Here is a 21,537-nt window from a genome sequence, read left to right as displayed (position 1 = left end):
TGGCTTGGGCACACCACCCAACAAACCTCTCTTGCTGCTCGCCTACTTTCAGCCTTCTTCCACGAACCACCTTCTGCTTCCTTCCAGGAATCCTGCAGTCCGCAGGTCTCAAGCACTTCTCACCTGAGTATAGCCTCCAGGTGCTGTCCTGCCCTCTTAATTGGCTAAACAGGAGCACCTGTTTTGGCCTGGGGTGCTGGACCTGCCAGCTGTCTTGTGCCAGGGTGATACAAAGCAAACAGCCAAGGGAATGTGGCAGCAGCCCCGAGCTTGGCTCATGCATCTCAGTAAGATTGCGCAGTGCAGGAACGCCAGGCTTACACCAGGGTTAGAGTTGCCGGACTGTCTCGCCCTCGCCAGTAGCAGAGACACACAGGACTGGAAGGGATGAGTGTGTGCATGTGCACATGCAATGTGGGCTTCTTGTGGCATGCAGGGCTCAGACTGGGATTGCACGCAGCGGTGTAGTGCAATGTCACCTCTCTCCACTTGCTGTCTTACTCGCCGAAGTCTTGAGGTGTCCTGGTTGAGAAACAAACCTAAATATATGGACTGAGTGTAACTGACATGACAGCTGCCAGAGTCTGCAAAGAGCCTGAGTCAATTGCTCTGAGAGGGGGGAATTGAGTGTAGCTAGGAGTGTATGGGCTGAATGCTGGCATCGCTGAGTGACATCTCATCTGCCACTGGTCGGGTTTGTGAACATGGAGTCACTTTGTCTCTAGGTCCAATCAGCCCTGGCTATGGGATTTCACATGGTGGCCCCATCCAGAGGTCTTCACTGGAATTAAGCCAGGGATGAGGCCTGGCAAGTCAGTAATGAGGTGGCATGAAATGCGAGTATATACAAGGGCTCATCTTTTTATTAGCCTCTAAACTCCAGGGCTGCTCAGCTCCAGCCAGTCCCATGCCAGCTCTATTTGGCCTCTGGCAGGGAGTGTGAGTTTCATGGCTACAGCATCAGGACCCCTAGGTTCTACTCTTCGTCTCACAAAGGGAGTGGTGTCCAGTGCTTAGAGCGGGGGACAGCGTCAGAGCTCCTGGATTCCATTCCCAGCTCTGAATGGGGAATGGGGTCTAGTAGTTTGGGGAGGTGGGAGGAACTGAGAGTCAAAATTGCTGGGTTCCATCCCAATCTTGTGGGCTGGAGCATGGGAGACTGGGAAGCCAGAAATCCCCAAACAGCAGAATCTTAAAGCATATTCCCCTGGGGATCTGAGATGCACCGGCTCAGAGCTAAGTTTGTTCTTTTCTATGAGTCTTCTCCCTTCCCCTGCAAGTCAGCAGCAATAGTGGACCAGCCTGGGCTAGCTGCTCTTTCCTTGGCAGGGCTGGCGTCACCTGATCCCTCCCCCAGACTGTCCTGCCCACGTCAACACCCCGCTGCCCTGCAGCGTGAACTCTAGTGAGTAACGGGGCTGTCTGTGGCTCTGACACCCATCTGCAACCACTTACGCTCATTAAAGAGGAGCGTTCCTCTCTCGGCCCCCTGCCCCACAAGGCAGGCTGAGGACCCAGCCCCCCGCCACCACGCCAAGATGATCATGCCTCCTTCCTCGGTAAGTACCGGCTGCAAAAAGAGCCCCAAGAACTGTCAGTCAAACCTTTTAGCTCAGCTGATCTCTGCAGCTGTTTGTCTGTCCCAGCTGGGCCATGCCAGTCCTAGTATCACTCTCTCATTTGTGGGGTGTGTTCAAGGGGTGCAGGGTAGCATCTGGACATCCGATTACTGGGTCCCCCATGAAGGTCAGCTCTTGGCATGTGTCCTTGCGTTAAATATAGTCTTGGCCAGGCTGGCTGGCAGGAAGAGGAGGTCCTGTTACACTGCATCTGGAATCGTTTCCTCTCAATGGAGTGAAATCAGGGAAGGATATCTCCCTTCGTCAATTACAGAGCCGCACCCTTCCCTCACAAACCAGCTGCAGAGCAAGAGGGATTTGGTTGCTTAGTTGCCAGGCATCCAGACCTCTTGATCTGCGGGACCCTCTTAAATTCTGGGCTGATTTACTCAACACTGTGACAACAGATAGCAAGTGTATCCTGCAGTGGGCGGTATGAGGCAGACAGACCTTGGGAGCTCAACTGGGGTTGGCTGGAAAATGTTTGGGTTTCTTTTTCCCCTCATGGGAAGTTTTTGATGAAACATCAAGCTTTTTTTTATCAAAATCTGCTGAAAATTGAATATTTTTGGTTAGAAACTATGTATTTTTAGCCAAACACTGAATAATTTTGGCCAAAAAATGAACAGTTTTGAATAGGGTGACCATACGTCCCATTTTGGCTGGGACAGTCCCGGCTTAAAAGTTGGCAAGAGCAAACGGGACAAATGCACAGTTTTGCCAAAAAAGTGGGGTGTGACCCCTAGTAGGGTGTGGGATGGAGGGGGGGGCAAGCGGCACTGCCAGCCCTGCATGGGAGAGAGGGCTCAGGAGAGCAGCTTGGGCCGAGCCAGCCCTGGACGGGTGGGTGGCAGGCGGGGGGTGGGGGTGGGGGTGGGCTCAGGCCGGTCCCACGCGTGTGGGGGAGAGGAGGGGCTCGGGCTGGCCCCATGCAGTGTCCTGTTTTCCCTTTGGGAAAATATGATCACCCTAGTTTTGAATCAAAATTGCCAGAAACTGATTTTTTGGCCCCAAACTGACAAAATCTGAATATTGAAATCATATATTTTCAGTCAGAAACTTCCAAAAGTTGAATATTTTTGGCTGAAAACTGCATATTTTTGGCCAAAACAGAGATTTTTTTTCAGCCAAAACTGATGAAACCAAAACAGTTTCACTTTTTCACAGAAATAAAATCACTTTTTGGTCTTTTGTAGGAAATATGATTTTTAAAAATGAAAACTTGAAGATGAACATTTCTTTCCATGACCATTTACGTTATGTCAAAACCCCAATTTTCCTTTTGAAAAAAACGTTTTGATGGAAAATTTCCCCCGGTTCTTATTCCCAGCGGCAAAGGAAAATCCCGATTTTTGAACCAATCTCATACTATCTCTTGCAGCTGCACTCCTGAGTTTGAACATGCAGGGTTGTGGCAATACTGTAACATTTCTGTTTTAAAATCCATTTATATTATTTCTGGCTATTTCCCCTTGCAACACCCTAAACATTTCCTCTCTGTGATGGGGTTCCTGGGGTGCCGCCTGGCCTGTGGGACTGCTAGCAGAGCCCTCTGTCCCTCCAACCTGGGGTATCCTCACATACTGTGATGCTGTATCAAGTTACAAATCTCTGGCTGGTACTGCACCTATACAGCCATCCACAGACAGGGACACACCCAACAGAGTTACATGAATGCTTCTCCCAGCCAGTCATGTACCATCAACAGGGAGGTTGCAGCCAATTCCCACCAGCTCCCCAGCCTTGTACCCCAGAACTGTACTGTCCTGCCCTGGTCAGAAGCCTGACCAGTGTAAGTTCATTACCCAGTCCACCCCCCGTCCACCCCCTCCCCCATATGGAGAGGACACACACTAGCATAGGCGTGCGCAGCACATTTCATTAGGGTGTGCACCCAGGAAAATTTTTTTTTTTAAAGGCGAACATCATAAAGGTTGGGGTGTGGGAGGGAGTGTGGGGTGTGGGAGGGGATGCTGTGTGCAGGAAGGGGCTCAGGGAAAGAGATTGGGGCAGAGGAGGGGTGTGGGGTATATGAGGGGGCTCAGGGAAGGGGGTTGGGGTGCAGGAGGGGTGCGGGGTGTGGCAGGGGGCTCAGGGCAGGGGGCTGGGGTTCAGGAGGGGTTCAGTGTGCAGGAAGGGGCTCAGGGCAAGGGATTGGGACAGGAGGGGAGTGGGATGTATGAGGGGGCTCAGGGAAGGGGGTTGGGGTGCAGGAGGGGTGCAGAGTGCAGGAGGGGGCTCAGGGCAGGGGATTGGGGTGCAGGGTGTGGCAGGGGGCTTAGGACAGGGAGTTGGGTGCAGGAGAGGTGCGGGAGGGGGCTCAGGACAGGGAGTTGGGGTGCAGGAGGGGTACAGGGTGCAGGCAGGGGTCTCAGGGCAGGGGGTTGGGGGGCAGGAGGGGTGCGGGGTGCGGCAGAGGGCTCAGGGCAGGGGGCTGGGGTTCAGGAGGGGTGCAGTGTGCAGGTAGGGGCTCAGGGCAAGGGATTGGGACAGAGGAGGGGTGTGGGGTGTATGAGGGGGCTCAGGGAAGGGGGTTGGGGTGCAGGAGGGGTGCGGAGTGCAGGAGGGGGCTCAGGGCAGGGGATTGGGGTGCAGGGTGCAGGCAGGGGGCTCAGGACAGGGAGTTGGGGTGCAGGAGGGGTACAGGGTGCAGGCAGGGGGCTCAGGGCAGGGAGTTGGGGGGCAGGGGGTTGGGGTGCAAGGTGCAGGCAGGGGGCTCAGGGCAGGGAGTTGGGGGGCAGGAAGGGGGCTCAGGGCAGGGAGTTGGGGTGAGAGGTGCAGGCAGGGGGCTCAGGACAGGGAGTTGGGGTACAGGAGGGTAGGCTGTTTGCAGGCAGGCCCGGGGCTGGGGATCTGGGCTCCCTTGTCCCGGCAGGCAGGCTCGGGGGCCGGGCTGGGCGCTTGGGGCCAGGCTGGGCAGAGGCAGCCGGGGTGGATCGCAGAGGGGCCAGGCTGCTCCCAGGGCTGGACTCAAGGCCGAGGGTGCCGGGCCGGAGCCCCCGAACAGCGCCGGGGAGCTGAGCTCGCAGCTGGGCTGCGGGGGGGCCTGTGGGCCGGGCTCGCCCCCTGCCCCAGGCCTGCTGGCTCTCGGGCTCCACTTAAGGTGGGCTGGGCTCATAGGCGGCCTGACCCCCCCGGGTGGTGCCCGGGCCCCTGGCCAGCGCGGGGAGCCGCAGGCGGGTTTGGGGCCCTGGGTGCTGGAGGGGGGCAGCTGCCTTGGGGGGGGGGCTGTGGCAGCACCCCTGCGGGCCACCTTAAGCGGCTGTGTTGGTGCTGCCGGGTGGGAGGCTGCCAGGGAGCACATGGGGCTGTTAAAGCAGCCAGCCCAGCCCTGGGGAAGGGGAGCCCGGCTCAACAGGGTGCAGGCAGGGAGGGGGGGTGCAGGAGGGGTTCGGGCTCCGGCTCGGCGCCGCTTACCAGCAGCGTCGCACTCCCTGCCTGCCAGGGCCCCATGCCGCACCGCTCACCACATCCCCGCGCAGCCCCGGGGGAGGGGAGGGGCGGCACAGGGCTCTGAACGCTGCCCTTGCCACGCCTCCAGGTACCTCCCCTGAAGCTCCCATTGGCCACGGTTCCCCGTTCCCGGCCAATGGGAGCTTCGGGAGGCGGTGCCTGGAGCAACCCCCCGGCCCCAGAGACATGGTGCCCTCATGGCTGCTTCTGAAAGCAGCGCAGGGCCTGCGGCACCACGGGGGGCAAATCCCGCGGGCCGGATCCAAAGCCCTGAGGGGCCAGATCCAGATCCGGCCCATGGGCATTAGGGTGTGCCCGGGCACACCCAGCACACCCCATGTGCACGCCTATGCACACTAGCTTTTGTAAACTGAGCTGAGATTTCCCAAGCACTTCAACCAAAACACAGTTTTAGGTAAAATAGAAAACATATTTGTTAACTACAGAAAGATTGATTTTAAGTGCTCATAAGTAGCAAGCATAGAGATCAAAGTTGGTTACCTAAGAAATAAAATAAATTCACAATCTAAGTTCTATAAACTAAACAGGATTTGAATCAAGCAGTTTCTCACCCCGATAGATGGTACAACATATTACAGATCTTCAATACACAGGCTGGAACTCTCCGCCAGCCTGGGACCACCCTCCCCAGTTCAAAGTCTTTGTCCTCCAGACCTTTCTTCCAGGTGGTGAGTTGGGGGGTGAGTGAGGCCAAGCCATGATGTCTCTTCCCCTCTTTATAGTTTCTTCCAGCTTGCTGGAAAGATCTATGGTTGTGACATGGATGTCCGCCCCCATTGGTCAAGCATTCTCTATCCCCTACATGATTTTTCTGAGAAGTCTCCATTGTATACAGCTCCTGGGACTGTGGATTCTCTTTAATGGGCATCAGCACGTCTGGCTACTCCATTGTTGTACCTGAAAGGCTGGTTGTGGGTGTTCCCAACCTCACAACACTTTTCAGTAACACACACATAGCAAAACTTCATAACTTCACATACAATGATAACACATACAATCCAACAGGATATTAATGTTCAACAGATCAAGACCTTTAACGTGATACCTCACAAGGCATACTTTGTGCAAAACATATCAATTATATGACAGGGGTGAGTATGGGGATTCCAGGGTGTGTCTTTGAAGTACAGAGTGCCACACTCTCCTTCCTTGATGATGCTTACGGCAATGAATCTGCCTCACCTCTGGTCTAATTTTAGCTTTTCTTTTCCAGCAATGAGCTAAACAGGTTCCCCAGGAACCACAACAATCCAGTGTCCATTCATGCTACTTAGATGCGATACAAACACCTAAGTTTTTTTTATCAATTTCTGAGGATTTACATAGGTGACACATTTTAATTAGTCAAGGGGAAACTGAAATCTTAATTTCTTTAAAACATAGAAACTCTGAGAAAATAAGCCATTCTGCTTCTGAAGCTCAACGAAAATGCCACTTAAAGGGGTAAGTACTTACTGAAACCGCTTGTATATCAGTTTAACTTGTATTGGGCTTGTCCTTTATTCATAGATTCATAGAACCATAGATTCCAAGGCCAGAAGGGACCATTGTGATAATCTAGTCTGACCTCCTGTCTAACAAAGGCCAGCAAACTCCCCCTAGAGCAGAGGTTTTACAAAAAACATCCAATCTTTAGTTCAGAATTGTCAGTCATGGAGAATCCACCATGACCCTAGGTAAGTTGTTCCAATACTTAATTACTTGCACTGTTAAGAAGGAACATTTCGACTTTGACAAATTGCAAGTTGCAGATGGAAAAATGTTGCATAGAATCATAGGACTGGAAGGGACCTCAAGAGGTCATCCAGTCCAGTCCCCTGCATTCAAGGCAGGACTAAGTCTTATCTAGACCATCCCTGACAGGTGTTTGTCCAACCTGCTCTTAAAAATCCCCAATGATGGAGTTTTCACAAGCTCCCTAGGCAATTTATTCCAGTGCTTAACCACTCTGACAATTAGGAAGTTTTTCCTAATGTCCAACCTAAACCGCCCTTGCTGCAATTTACGCCCATTGCTTGATGTTCTATCCTCAGAGGTTAAGAAGAACAAATTTTCTCCCTTCTCCTTGTAACAACCTTTTATGTACTTGAAAATTATCATGTCCCCTCTCAGTCTTCTCTTCTCCAGACTAAACAAACCCAATTTTTTCAATCTTCCCTCATAGGTCATGTTTTCTAGACCTTTAATCATTTTTGTCACTCTTCTCTGGACTTTCTCCAATTTATCCACATCTTTCCTGAAATGCGGTGCCCAGAACTGGACACAATACTCCAGTTGAGGCCTAATCAGCGCAGAGTAGAGCGGAAGAATTACTTCTCGTGTCTTGCTTACAGTACTCCTGCTAATACATCCCAGAATAATGTTTGCTTTTTTTGCAACAGCGTTACACCGTTGACTCATATTTAGCTGATTTTTTGGCCCCAAACTGCTAAAATCTGAATATTTAAATCACATATTTTAAGTCAAAAACTACCAAAAGTTGAATATTTTTGGTTGAAAACTGCTGAAAACTGCATATTTTTGGCCAAAACAGAGATTTTTTTTTTTTAGCCAAAACTGATGAAACCAAAACAGTTTCACTTTTTCACTGAAATAAAATCACTTTTTGGTCTTTTGTAGGAAATATGATTTTTAAAAATGAAAACGGATCCTTTCCATGAACATTTTTATGTCATGTCAAAACCGCAATGTTCCTTTTGAAAAAAACATTTTGATAGAAAATTTCCCCTGGCTGTTATTCCCAGCGGCAAAGGAAAATCCCAACCAAATTCCCAACCCCTGCACAGCCAGAAGAGGGCGCAATCTCAGGTCTGCCCTGAGATTCCGCACCCAGTATGCCATAGACCTTAGTGATGCATGAACAAATAGCCCATCTGGAGACCCTGCCCCAGGTGCCTCCTAGTGGCAGGGAGAAGTGCCCCTCATAACCCACAAGCCTCAGCCAAATCCTTTCTCCAGCTTCTCTTAGACCCCTGGCCTCTGAACCAGTCGCCCTTCTGCCCATTTTAGTGGCTAACCCCTCTCTCTGGTTAATTGCACCATCTTCATTGTACATTACACACCTTCCCTGCATCTGAGCCAGAGTCTGCTACAGCTGCAAACTGGACCAGCTGGGTTCCTTAGCTCCAGGGGCAGAAGCTGGTGCTTTGGGCTCTGGTGTTTGCCAGGTCAATCCCCTCCAGCAGTTGGATCGGCCACCCTGCTATGTTCTCAAAGTCTCTGCGGTGAGGGATTCTGTGGCGGAGGGGTAGGTAGGTAGGTAGGTTTGCTTGCTCCTCCCCCCTCATTAGTCATGCTGATTTTGCTCCAACAGGTGGAACCGAAGCCTGGGGACCTGATTGAGATTTCCCGCTTCGGATACCGGCACTGGGCCCTCTACGTGGGCTACGGATATGTCATCCACTTAGCTCCCCCCAGTAAGCACCCTGCCTGGCTCTGCCAATGTGTGTGTGCTGATGTAAGGCTATGCCTGGGGCCAGATTGTCGGTATTGGGGATCGAGCCTGGGACCTCTGGGTCTAAGATCATTAAGCCTTCAGGGCTTGAGCTCAAATAGATGGTTTATTGCTTTAATATCCTTTCTTGTATGTTACACTTCATTCCCACTGTTAAGACTAAACACTACTTTGGTGTAAGGCAGTGTCTGGTCACTGCACACACCACAGGTCACAGGCTCCCAAAGGGAAGAACTGCAGGTGCCAATCCCAGTTGGACCTGCAGAGTAGGCAGGGCTGATCAACAGGATGCCATAGCCCAGGGCTCTGCTTAAGAGTAGGAGAATCATATGATTCCACTCCCAGAGAGATAAAGGCACAAGGCCTGACACCTGAAAGGGTGCACTGGGGACAAAGGTGCAGCCAGCCCTGTAGCTGGGACATGTGCCCTGCTTGGCTTGGTCTAAGACACATCCCAAGTGATGGAGACTCCAGGGAGGGATGGAAATCCCAAAGTCAATCCAGATCTGTTAGCACACGGTCCATGTGTCTGTCCCAGATCCCCAGGTGAGTTCACCAAAACTGGATTCTCCAGCCTGATGTCCATGGTGGCTGATAAAGCCATGGTGAGAAAGGAACCCCTCTGGGCAGTGGTGAAAGGCGATGACTACCGGGTCAACAACAAGCACGATGGGAAGCTGCCCCGTCGGAGTGTGGACCAGATTATCCAGGAAGCAGAGTCTCTGGTGGGGAAGACGATGCCATACAGTGTCACCAGTGAGAATTGCGAGAACTTCGTCACCAAGCTGCGCTACGGTGTGGCTAGGAGTGACCAGGTGGGGGCGGAGTGGGCCCTGCTGTATGTGTGTGTATGTGTGTACACACACATGCCATATGAGGCCCTGCTATGTGTGCACATGTAACCCACACACCTCTGTCCAATCTAGTGGTACTGAGCCCACTTAGAGATTAATGAGTCTGCTCTACAGCCTTAGCTAAGGGCCAGTTGGATTTTAGTTCATGCAGTAGAGGCTCATGCACTAAGATCCAGAGGTCCCAGGTTCAATCCCACCGACCGGGGGTCTGTCGGTGTTACACACAGACCCCATCCGAGATAGGGGTCCTGTTGTGCTGGGCTTTGCACAGACACACAGCGAGAGACAGTCCCTGCCCTGATGAGTTTACAATCCAGCTAGACAAAGGATGGGAAGGGAGGCCCAGAGCAGGGAAGGGACTTGCCCAGGGCCAGGAGTAGAGCCCGGAATAGAACAAAGGGGACCAGAGACTCAGTACAACTCCTGAACCACAGTTACGCTACCTCCAGTGAACTGTGGAGGCCGGATGCTCTAAAATGGACTTTAACTCAGCACGGTTCTTGTGCCATTTACTGCTGCGTTTAAACCCCCCTGGGCTATCCAGGGCCTCCTGACCAGGTCTCTTCTGTGCTTTGCAGGTCCGAGATGCCATGGTTGCAGGGGCAGTGGGAATCGTGGGCGTAGGAGCCCTTGTGGCAGTTGCTACATTCATTGGCGCATTGCTCTCTGACAACAAGCAGGAGGATGAATAATGCAAATGTTGGCCTGGGCCAAAGACCCGAGCAAGATCCATGGGAGCTGATCTCTACTGGAGCTGGCTTAGCTTCTCACCTGCTTTCTCCTTTGGGATCACTGCCCTTGGGAGTTTGTTCTAATGGTTAATCACTTGCACTGTGAAACATTGGTGCCTTATTTCTAATTGGAATGTGTCTGGCTTTAACTTCCAGCCATTAGGTCTTGTCCTGCCTTTCTCTGCTAGGTTAAAGAGCTGAGATTTTCTCCCCATGAAGATACTTATACAAAGTAATCAAGTCACCTCTCAACTGAAGCTAAACGATTGAACTCTTTAAAGCTCTCACTGGTAGGCATTTTTTCCAGCCCTCAAATAATTTTTGTGGCTCTTCTCTGCACCCTCTCCAATTTAGCAACATGAATGTTAAAGCAACTAGTGGTTTTGGACATCTGGGACATTCTTGGTGAGTGTGTGTATAAATCTAGCCAGAGAGATTCTGTGGGCAGATCTACAAGCTTGCATCAGCATTAACAGATTGCCTGGGTCATGCTGAACCACATGTTGTTAAAGAAATAAAAGCATTGCTCACATGCCTGACACTTGGGCACGACCGCTCTCTGAAGGCGTTAGACACAGGCGTGTTTAACAAACACTCCCAAGAAGCCCCAGATCAATAATATTGTCTTGTGATATTTGTTGCTTTTCTTCAAGCCCCAGCTCCTGGAGTCATGAGAGTATGAGGCAATCTCAGCTTTCAAAAGGTTTCTAGCCCTCCTTTGTGCAGAGAAGGGCTTGATCCATGAACACCATGACACCAGATGGCAAACACAAAGAACCCCAATAGTTGTACTTGTTAAAAAGAATTCACACATCTCCTGATCTTGGGTGTGGAGAGCTGACTCCATGGTTTTGAATGGGATGATTTGGGGCTGGCAATGCTAGAACTCCCATCAGCATAATTACTGCAAACTCCAGTTAGTTCCCTGATTGCTCAGCCAGGGCCATTCCTGCACATGCTCCTGAGCTCTGTCTTTACTGAAAGGGAGACCCCAGCAGGGGCACCAATCAAGCAAATTATTTCCTAGAATATCAGGGTTGGAAGGGATCTCAGGAGGTCATCTAGTCTAACCCCCTGCTCAAAGCAGGACCAATCCCCAGACAGATTTTTGCTTCAGTTCCCTAAATGGCCCCCTGAAGGATTGAACTCACAACCCTGGGTTTAGCAGGCCAATGCTCAAACCACTGAGCTATCCCTCCCCCCAACTGAACTATCCCTCAGCATCCAAGAAGTACCATTAACTAGCTGGGCATGGCTCAGACCCACTGCCTTAGCAAAGGAATACCCCATAGCCCATTTCCCAACCCACTGAGCCAGCCAGTCCCCGCACCCTCGGACTGGATTGGAGCTGCCACCCCTGAGAAAGGAAAGATCCTGTATCCCATTCCCCAAATCCCTGAGCCAACCGGTCCACCCAACTTCAGGCTGGATTGGAGCTGGCACCCCCTAGAGAAGAAAGGGCCCAGATCCCATTCTCTACCCCCCTGAGCTAGCCAGTTCCCCACCCTGGGGCCAGATTGGACCCAGCACCCACTAGCATTTGACCCACTCACAGCCTGAGCCACTCTGAAACTGGAACCCGCATCATGTAAGGTTAGTATCTCACTTTCAGTTCCCTTCGCTGATTCTTCCCTGAAACCATGTGGGTTTTTAGAATCTGAGCAGCAAATGTCAATTGGCCGAGTCATCAGATACAGAAGGAAACTACATTCCAGACCCTGGTGAGGCAGGCAGCCAGTCTCCCAGCCTCACGCTGGACTGGAGCTGGTGCACCCTAGAGGGGAAAGGGCCTGTCCTCCATTCCCTGCCCCCCCAAGCCAGCCAAGCCCCTTGATGAGGCAGGTTTGGAGCTGGTGCCCCTGTCACAGATCCAGTGGCGTTCCCCTCCCTGGCCACTCGCCAGGCTGCCCTGGGGGGAATCCCAGCCTCTGGATCCCTGGGTATTTTAATCTTCCCTGGGTCTCAGCAGGCTGCTGCTGTGTTTCCTCCCTTGGCCTCTGTGGCACATTGCCTGGGCCCCAACCCTCAGTCCGACACCCCTTCACAGAAACAGAGCCCCTCAGCTCACCTGCCTTAGGCCCCCGCCTCCAGTGCTGACCCCAAGACACCCCAATTACTTAATCACACCTCTCCCAGACTCCCACCGAAGGTGTGCGCCTTCCAGCTCCCCACGAACTCCCTCAGGGGCACATGGTAGGTGTAGCACATAACACAGACACTCTGCACACAGTTGAGGGTGAGGCCCTCAACTACTAGAAGAGGGCTTCACCCTCCCTGATTGAACTAACCTCGTTATCTCCAGACTGATTCTTGCCTGCATATTTATACCTGCCTCTGGAAATTTCCATGACATGCGTCTGACATAGTGGGTATTCACCCACGAAAGCTTATGCTCCAATACATCTGTTAGTCTATAAGGTGCCACAGGACTCTTTGTTGCACTCTGCACACAGTTCTGCGACACTGTTGCTCCTTCCTTATGCACACGAGAGAGACACAGATCCACACAAAAATAATAACCCCGCCACGCATGTCCCGTCCCTGGGGAGGGCGGGGGCCACCTGCGCTCAGGTAGGCATGGTTCCCCTGCCTCAGCCGGCTCTGCAGAGCTTCCCTCCCCTTAAACCTGTGAAAAATCAATGGGTAAAGAGCAAACAGTGCAGCTCCTGCTCTTTATAATCTTCCAGTCTCTGGTCAGGTGACTTCTGGGAAGCCTCAACGGGGACTCCCTTGCCAAGTGACCTCTCCCCTGACAACCAGTTCATTGTTTAGAGCGCTTCCTTTCTGAAAGCGGAGGGTCCAGTTTTAATGACCCTCCATTGTTAGGTCTTCCCCAGCCCCACCCCCCTTGGAATTTTGGTCCATCCTGGAGGTGAAAGGCCAGCAAGGAAGGCAAAGGGGCTGTACCTTCCCCATGGAGTTTGCCATTTGGGAAAGCTACGTGCAGAGAGATCCCAGGATCCCTCAGCCGTACAGACAGATTCCCGAAATTATCACAGCATGGCACAGACACTCAATGTAGATGCAAGTGGGGGATTGGTCCCGCTATTGTGGGCAACTTTCCTGGCTTATACACTCCCCCGGTGAAATGGGCTAGCGAAAGGATCTGAGACCTCGCTCCCGCTCCCCCAGAGGCCTGCCTGACCTCGAGGGCTCCCTGTGTGGCAGTGTCCTTGTAACCCCGGCAAGGCTGGGCCCAGAATTCCTGGGGGCTCGACCCCCAACCTTGTTGTGGTCACTTAAAGCAGGGTCTAGGGTGTCCCCACTACGGGGTGCTCTCTCTGCACTGGACTCTTCCCTGACCCACTGATCATTACATACAGTTCAAAGCTAATACAATTTAGTAAACAGCAACCAATGTAAAAAGCAAGGGAAAAATGGGAAAGGTGAAAGGAAAACTCATCCCCCAGCCCTGTGGCACGGGGACACCACAACCAGCCATCTCTGGAACGTAAGGGCTGTTCTCAGCCTGTCCCAGGCCCCTGCCCAGGCGCTGGCTGTGCTGCAGGGGTGCAGCAGGTCAGACACTTGCTCTGGCAATGGTCACACGGCCTCTGGCACTAGGTGGCAGAACCCTTCTTCCCCTGTGAATCCCCCCTCCTAGTCCGGCCTGCAAGACCTCCTGGCTGGGGGCATCTCCCTGCACTGGGCCCGCTGCCCAGAGTCCCCCTCGCTCTCCTTAGCTGCTCACCACACCTGGCTCCAGCCCCAGCACTGCTGCCACTACACCTGCGTGGCTCTGCTCCCCGGCTCTGCTCCACCCTGCTCTCTCCTTAGCTCACCCCTCTAGCCAGGCAGCTCCAGCTCACTGGGAGGACAGGACCCCTGACCTCCTGACTCCCTCATTGGACTGCCTGCCTGTCAATCAGGCTGACCTGGAGCATTGGCCTCTCCCCATTGCCCCTGGGGACTGTCAGTCTCAGGGTTCCTGATTTCCCATCGACCCTTCCCCTTTCTTTTGGTACTGGGAGCTTGCAAGCCAAAACCCGCCACTAAGTTTTAGTAAGGGGCCAACAGTCCCTTTCCACAGAGGCTGGGGGAGCAGAATGAGCAGACACAATGCATAGCACAGACACATGGAACTGAGATCAGGACCCACATCGTGCCAACTGCTACACAGATCCCCGCCTGAGGTTGGGGTCCCGTTGTGCTGCTGGGCACTGCACAGACACCAACAAAGATTGGGGTCCCTGTTGGCCAGGCACTGCACAGACGCACAGAGAGGCTGTGCTCTGAGGACCTTACAATCTAAATACACAAGACAGCCAGAGGAAGGATTATTTTTTAACGGGACCACTCAGCACAACAAAAATAAGTTTGCTCGCAGAGCTGCAAGCCAATGTTGACTACATCGTTCAAAAAAGCATGGGGAGGAAAACGCCCACCCACTCAGACAGGAGGAAGGGAGGGATGGAGCATGGCTCTAGCCCATAGGACTCTGGGTAACCCAGTTAATATAAGGTTAACTTTACTACAGATTATCCCCATTTTGCCATTGGAGACACAGGCAAGGGGGAGCCTATGATTCTCATAAGGATTCAAAGGCTTTCCAAATTAGAATGCAAGTATTCCAAGACTTTTCAAATGAGGCAACAATTCCTGTGGGATTTGGGGTGGTAACTTCTTGATGCTCCTTTGAACATCCCAGTTTAAGGCCTGCGCGCCTCACAGATGTTGTACCAGCATCACTGTGGCTGTTAGGGGGTGATATTGTTAACAATACTGGTAGAACCTCTAGTGTGCATGCAATTAGACCAGTATAAAGGTGCCTCATTCTGGTATAGATTACTGCCCTGCAGGAAGAGGACTAAGGAAGCAGGGAGGCTGTGCGGCCTAGTGGATAGTGCAGTGGCCTGGGACTCAGGTGGCCAGGATTCCTGGCTGTGCCACTAACCTGTTGGGTGACCTTGGGCAAGCCACTTCCTTGCTATGTGCCTCAGTTTCCCCACCTGTAAAATGAGGGTAATTCGGCAGACCTGCTTTGAGAGCTCTGAATGCCAAGTGTTACAGAAGAGCTAGGTAGCTCTCTGCTACAGGTCTAAGGCATCTCTGTAAATGCTGTGCAGAATAAACTGTTCACTCACCAGACCACTGGGGGAAATCCCACACAAGGGTGGGCAGCTGTTACCTGGTAACCAGAGATGGAGCAAACAACCCCCTGTGATGTCATGATAAGTCCTCCACATCCCCCTCCCCAACAGACAATGTTACATTAACCCACTACAGAGAAGGTGTGAGCGCCTCCTACAGGTACTTAGTGGTGGACAATCCAAGGATGGAAGGGGTATATAGCTGAGAAGGAGGATGGGCCAGTGGGACCTAGGTGTCCTGAGCTTTGATCCCTCTCCTGCTGTAGTGCTGGGTAAATTGCTTTGGCCCTGGGTTTTCTATGAGAGGCAGCGTGGTCTATTGGGGGCAGGGAAGTGACACAAGGAAGCACTCAAAGCCACACAGCAGAGCCAGGAATAGCTCCAGGTGTCCTGAGCCTCAGTCCAGCACCCTAGCCACAGGGCCCACCTGCTTCTGCTGTCTTGGGGGTTGTTATCAATGAGGCACATGCCTTTGTTTTAGCTATGCCAATAGGAAGCCCGCAATGCGACCAAGATGAATGATGAGACGCGAAATAATTCCACCTCCTGCATCAGGGTGAAGATCCCCTCCGTCCATGTAAGTGCAGCCACACGCCCAGCCACACTCATGACTTTTGCTCATGATCTGGATAACGGTGAGCCCTGAAGTCAGTGGCACTTTCTGGGTCCTCTGCCCTCTAGTGCCTTCTGCAATGTCTGAGCCACAAAAAGTCACCCAGGGAGAGCCAACCCTCCCCCCACCTAGCTCCACTGGGATGAAATAAATAAACAGGGTTATGGTTCCCTTGAGCTTAGGTTTCATGGGGTCAAATCCAACCTGCCAGCACCCCATTAAAGAGCATGGGATGCTGCCTTAATATGTCACCTAGCAATGTCTGCAGGGATGGTGCTCTTCATGACCCCCCCCCCCCCAATATTATCTGGCCCTATCAAGGAAACCCAAGTTACAAGACAACAACAAGATCTGCAGGGATGAGAATGGAAGCGGTGGGGAAATTAGGGACATGGGCCAGATATTGATATCAGAGAATCGTGGAGTGACTCTGCTTAAGTCAATGGAGTTAGGGTCAGATTCTCCTCTCAGTGCCGCTGGGGTAGATCCAGAGTCACCTACTGACTGCAATGGGGGTCCAGGCTGGATTCTGATCTCAGCTCCCCCTGGGTCCATCTGGAGTTACCCACTCACTGCAATGGAGTCAGTCCCGGATTCTGATCTCACTTATGTGTGGTGTAAATCCAGAGTAACTCCAGTGAATTTAACAGGGCTAGGGCCAGCTTCTGATCTCCTGCACTCTAATTCAATGTAGCGAAATCCCACTGAAATCAATGAGGTTAGGGCTAGATCTTGCTTTCGTTTAACCTGGTCTAAAACTGGAGTAACTGCAGATTGATAGCAATGGAGGAAAAGTCAGCATCTTATCCCACTGGAAACCCATGGCATCCAGATTGACAGCACATTCCAGCCCTCCTTGTTCATGTGTTCTTGATGATGCGCCTTTCCCCTTTGGAGAGCCCTTTCCTATGTGGCCACGATTCACCAGGACTCCCTAATGGGATCCGCATATCTCCTCTCCCAGGTGGAACTCAAACCCGGTGACCTGATTGAGATCTTCCGCTCATGCTATCAGCACTGGGCCATCTATGTCGGTGATGGCAAAGTCGTCCACCTGGCTCCTCCTTGTAAGTGCCCCCCTTCCCTAAAGGGGGAGGTGTGTTCTGCTGGAGACTGAAGGTGGGTCCCTGCCATGCGAGTGCCACTGCATGGGAACCTCTCTTAGGGGTTTCTACCTGCAGAGGAGCCAGTGCTCTGTGCAGGATTTGGGGATCCCATGCCATGGGAGCTGCAGCCCTTGTGTGCCTGCCTGCCTTGGAGGCCAGCTGCATGGACGTTCAGCAGTAGTGACTACCATACAGCAGAGTGTAGTACTGGCTGCTGGCACTGGGGGAAGCTGGAACTGCTACAGCCCTGAAGAGTGCGGTAGGGCCTGCTGCCATTGGGGGACTCAGTGCTCCAGCCTCTGGAGGTTGCACTACCCCTGGCTGTCACCTGCTGGGGGGGAAGGGGACTGCAGGCGGCACAAGGTGGAGGTGCAGCACAGAGATTGGCTGTATGCAAAGCTTCCTGCTGCCTCTGCTCCTGCAGCCACTGGAAGGTGTGGTTGGGTGGGGGATGCCCACGTATCAGCCACTGTCCCCAGCCTCTAGGGATGCAAGGAGAGCTTTGGGGAGATGCAATTTTCCCCAGGCACCGTGGAATCTCCCTGCGTCATACCCAGCTCAGTGCCGAATCAATGGATCTCGCTCTCCCCAACCCAAGGTGAGCACCCCATGGACGGCGTTGCCAGCGTCCTTGCGGCCCTGTCCGACAGAGCCTATGTGAAGAAGGACTGGCTGGAGGACGTGGTGCGCAAGGACCGCTACCGGGTGAACAACAAGCACGACGAGACGCACCCCCCGCTGCCGGTCTCCAAGATCGTCCGGTGGGCCGAGGAGCTGGTGGGGCGTGAGATGCCCTACAACCTGACCAGCCACAACTGTGAGCACTTCGTCATGGAGCTGCGCTACCGCGTGGCCATGAGCGACCAGGTGGGTGTGAGGGGGAAGGACAGGGCCTCATGCCAGCATGGTGACCGTGACCCATGCATCGAACCTGGCACCCCCCAAAGCTACGCGCTGAGCCTCCTGGGACAGCAGCTGGTGAATGAGACTCAGCCCCCCCAGGAATGTCATTGCCTTGCAGCGTGGCTGATGTACTGCAGGGTGCAGTTCCACCTGCTGCCCCAGGATCTCCTCAAGTAGCTGCAGCACCACGTGTTACTACTGTCATCAATTCCCCACCCTCCCCCAGTGCTAATTACTATTTGGGATTTGTTTTGTGGTGGCGCTTAGGAACCCCGCTCACTGACCAGGACCCCATTGCAATAGACGCTGTACAAACCCAGTCAAACCCAGCGTCGGTCCCCCTGCAAAATGAATCCAGCAAGTTCCTTCCCCCCGAATCGATTCCACACTGGAGCATCTCAGCGGCTACCTCTGTTCCCCTGCCTTGGCGCCTCTTCACAGCCCCAGTTGGCTGCTGCTGCCTCCTTTCCTTTCCGTATTGCAGCTCTGTGTTAGTAACGAGAGGCTGTGAGGGCGGGCGGGGGAGAGCAGGATTCATGCCCCTAGGACGGAAGATCTTGACCTATCCTGTGGCTTCCCTGGATTGGGCTTTTGCAGCAAGTGCTGCTTGATGTCTCATGGGCTGGCCGGACGTCTCAGCTCCTACCTTCCTTTCCACCTAGGGTGACCAGATGTCCTGATAAAATCGGGACTGTCCCGATATTTAGTTGTTTGTCCCCATTTGTCCCGATATTTTGGCCCGGCCTTTTTTTGTTGTTGTTGCTTCGGTGGCGGCACTCTGGCTTTTTTTTTTTTCTTCCATGTGTCCCGATATTTTGTTCTTGTCATCTGGTCACCCTATTTCCACCTTGCTTGCCCCAAGCCTGTAACTGACCCCACATGGGAACCCCCGTGTCTGACCGGCACTTCGTTCTGTTCTGCAGGTCACGGAAGCTATAGCCATGGGCACTGTGGGGGTGATGGGCGTGGCGGCGGCTGTGATCAGATCCATGGCTCAGAGACGCAAGCATCGGAAGGAGTAGCGGCAGATGGAGGGAGGGGGGTTCGTACCCGCACTGGCTTGGGGCGATTAACCTGGCTCTCATCCTTTATCATCAGATTTTCAGTGCAAGATGAAAGCTACATGAGATTTCGCGAACAAAGCTGCCCCATAGATGATGCCCAGTTGTATCCCAATAAACTCATCTTGAGACCCTTGCGTCTTGTTGTCTGGGCTGAAAACATACAGAAATGTGGCTCATAGCTTGGTTGCTTTGTGCTGTGGTTCCCATCTTCTCTCCCAAGCTAAGCCGGGTTGGGCTGGCTCAGTGCTTTCACAGATGATCTCCTGGGAAATTGCACTGATTCAAGAGGAGATGTTCTGAGTGAGGTGATCCCTTTCTGATGAGGTGTAAAAACCAAGATCATAATCATGAAAGATCCCAAGGCACTTTTTTGAAAGAAGCTCTAGGGTTTTAACTCTGGTGCCTGGTCAAATTCCCACAGGGATCATTTCATTCTGTCTTCTTAAATTCCTCCCTGTAGTTTCAAATGGATACAGAACTCACTCGGCTTCCTTAGCTGGCAGGTAGTATTGCTGTTAAACCCTTGTAGTGTTCCACTCCAGAAGCAGCTGCATCTCAGTGCCGGATGAGGGATCTCTATAAATAACCCCCATGCCTCACCCCAGAGACGGCTTCATCTCAGCTTTGGGTGGATAAACAGCACCTGCACCCTACCAGAGATAGCTGCATCCCAGCATCGGACAAACAATCCCCGTGTCAACAGCAGTCATGTTGCATCCCAGAGGGGGCTGGATCTCAGCACTGAGAGATCCCTGTATAACCAGCTGCAACACAAAGCAATGCCATTGAGCTGAGTGTAAGAACTCACTTTGCTCATCTGAAAATGTATTATTTAAAAAATAAATCCTGATTTTTGAGCCAATCTCTTGCAGCTGCACTCCTGAGGTTGAGCATGCAGGGTTGTGGCAATACTGTAACATTTCTGTTTTAAAATTCATTTATATTATTTCTGGCTATTTCCCTGTAGTGAGGCGGTGTGGTCCCCCGCCACCCCGGAGAGGGACGAGCCCCTTCGGACACCAAAGTGTGCAGAGCCAGTGAGTCCTGCGCCTGCCCCCTAGAGGTCAAGGTGTGGGACAGGAAGTATAAAAGCCCATCCCCAGAGCTCACTCGAGGAGCAGCCACCAGAGAGGCCACGCCTCTAGCTTAGCTCCTGGTTGGGTGACCCCGGTGACCTACAGCGGACCCGAGGACTGGCCTGACCTGACCTGCCGACGCCCGATGCTGACCAGAACCCGGAGAAGCTGCCCAGCCTGCCCCTCACCAGCTATCCAGAGGACCCCGTGGTGCTTGAACCCCCCTGGAGGATACCGTCTGGACCCAGATACCTCCAGAGGGGGAGTTAGGAAGTAGCCCGGGGGCAGCTGACCAGAGTCTGGCTTCAGCACTGCCAGAGCCTGTGTCAGTGTGTTGCGGCCAGGATCCCCACTGACGCAGCAGCGGGTCTTCTACCACTGCTAGGGCCCTGGGCTGGGACGCAGATGAGTGGGTGGGCCTGCGTCCCCCTTGCTACCCAACTTGTGGGTGGGAGTCTCCCCCTTCCCCCAGGCCTCTCTGAGCTGAGAGCCTGGGCTGGTTGTTTACCTGCTTTGCTCAGCCCCTGCCTGAGGGCCTGAGCCATTGACTCTCTGTTGCCCCACCCTGACCAGGGCCTGGGCCTGGGCCTGGGCCTGCTAGTTAAATACTGTTGCTCAGCCCCTGCCTAAGGGCCTGGCCTTTACCTCGCTATTGCCTGCTGACCACAGGCCGGGTGCGAATAACTGTCTGTGTTTGCCTCTATTGCTGCCGCGGCGAGAGACTCCCGTGGCCAGGCTAATTCCCTGTCAGCAACTGGATGGAAGTAGCCAGGCAGTGTGGTCCACCGCCACCCCGGAGAGGGATGAGCCCCAGCCACCCCTCTACATTCCCCTTACAGCACCCTGAACATTTCCTCTCTGTGATGGGGTTCCTGGGGTGCAGCCTGGCCTGTGGGACTCTGTCCCTCCAACCTGGGGTATCCTCACACACTGTGATGCTGTATCAAGTGTGACTGACCCAGACCAGTGGGGTACAGGAGTCTGGTAGAGGGCAAATATACTGGTCACTGGATGAGTAGTTTTCTGTTCCCTGAGTGACCAGAGCAGGGGCTGCACTAGAGTAATCAGGAACCTGCTAGAACCAGTTAAGGCAGGCAGGCTAATTAGGACACTTGGAGCCAATTAAGAAGAAGCTGCTAGAATCAATTAAGACAGGCTAATCAGGGCACCTGGGTTTTAAAAGGAGCTCACTTCAGTTTGTGGTGTGAGCGTGAGGAGCTGGGAGCAAGAGGCGTGAGGAGCTGAGAGTGAGAGGGAGTGCTGCTGGAGGACTGAGGAGCACAAGCGTTATCAGACACCAGGAGGAAGGTCCTGTGGTGAGAATAAGGAAGGTGTTTGGAGGAGGCCATGGGGAAGTAGCCCAGGGAGTTGTAGCTGTCATGCAGCTGTTACAGGAGGCACTATAGACAGCTGCAGTCCACAGGGCCCTGGGCTGGAACCCAGAGTAGAGGGTGGGCCTGGGTTCCCCCCCAAACCTCCCAATTGACCTGGACTGTGGGTTCTTCCAGAGGGGAAGGTCTCTGGGCTGTTCCCCAACCCACATGGTGAATCTC

General features: G+C 53.1%; 2 protein-coding genes across 3 annotated transcripts; both read left to right on the top strand.

Annotated features, from left to right (window-relative positions):
* Positions 1 to 6,521: 6,521 nt before the first annotated feature.
* Positions 6,522 to 10,093, top strand: LOC135881636 (phospholipase A and acyltransferase 3-like). 2 transcript variants are annotated; one of them, XM_065408297.1, is made up of 4 exons: positions 6,522 to 6,536; positions 8,407 to 8,509; positions 9,094 to 9,362; positions 9,980 to 10,093. In XM_065408297.1, the coding sequence occupies exons 1-4, from the start codon at positions 6,522 to 6,524 to the stop codon at positions 10,091 to 10,093; spliced, it is 501 nt and encodes a 166-aa protein (XP_065264369.1). The 2 variants fall into 2 exon arrangements, with proteins under 2 accessions (XP_065264369.1, XP_065264368.1); XM_065408296.1 differs by lacking the exon at positions 6,522 to 6,536 and having other exon boundaries at positions 8,386 to 8,509.
* Positions 10,094 to 15,736: 5,643 nt separating this feature from the next.
* Positions 15,737 to 18,866, top strand: LOC135881586 (phospholipase A and acyltransferase 3-like). Its single transcript, XM_065408243.1, has 4 exons — positions 15,737 to 15,857; positions 16,735 to 16,902; positions 17,540 to 17,808; positions 18,768 to 18,866. Exons 1-4 carry the CDS (start codon positions 15,737 to 15,739, stop codon positions 18,864 to 18,866), a joined length of 657 nt encoding a protein of 218 aa, XP_065264315.1.
* Positions 18,867 to 21,537: the final 2,671 nt, after the last annotated feature.

The sequence above is a fragment of the Emys orbicularis genome, chromosome 7 (assembly GCF_028017835.1).
Source record: "Emys orbicularis isolate rEmyOrb1 chromosome 7, rEmyOrb1.hap1, whole genome shotgun sequence".
NCBI classification, from domain to species: domain Eukaryota; kingdom Metazoa; phylum Chordata; order Testudines; family Emydidae; genus Emys; species Emys orbicularis.
The sequence above is the reverse complement of the archived record's forward strand: the minus strand, read 5'-3'. Positions and strand labels throughout refer to the sequence as shown.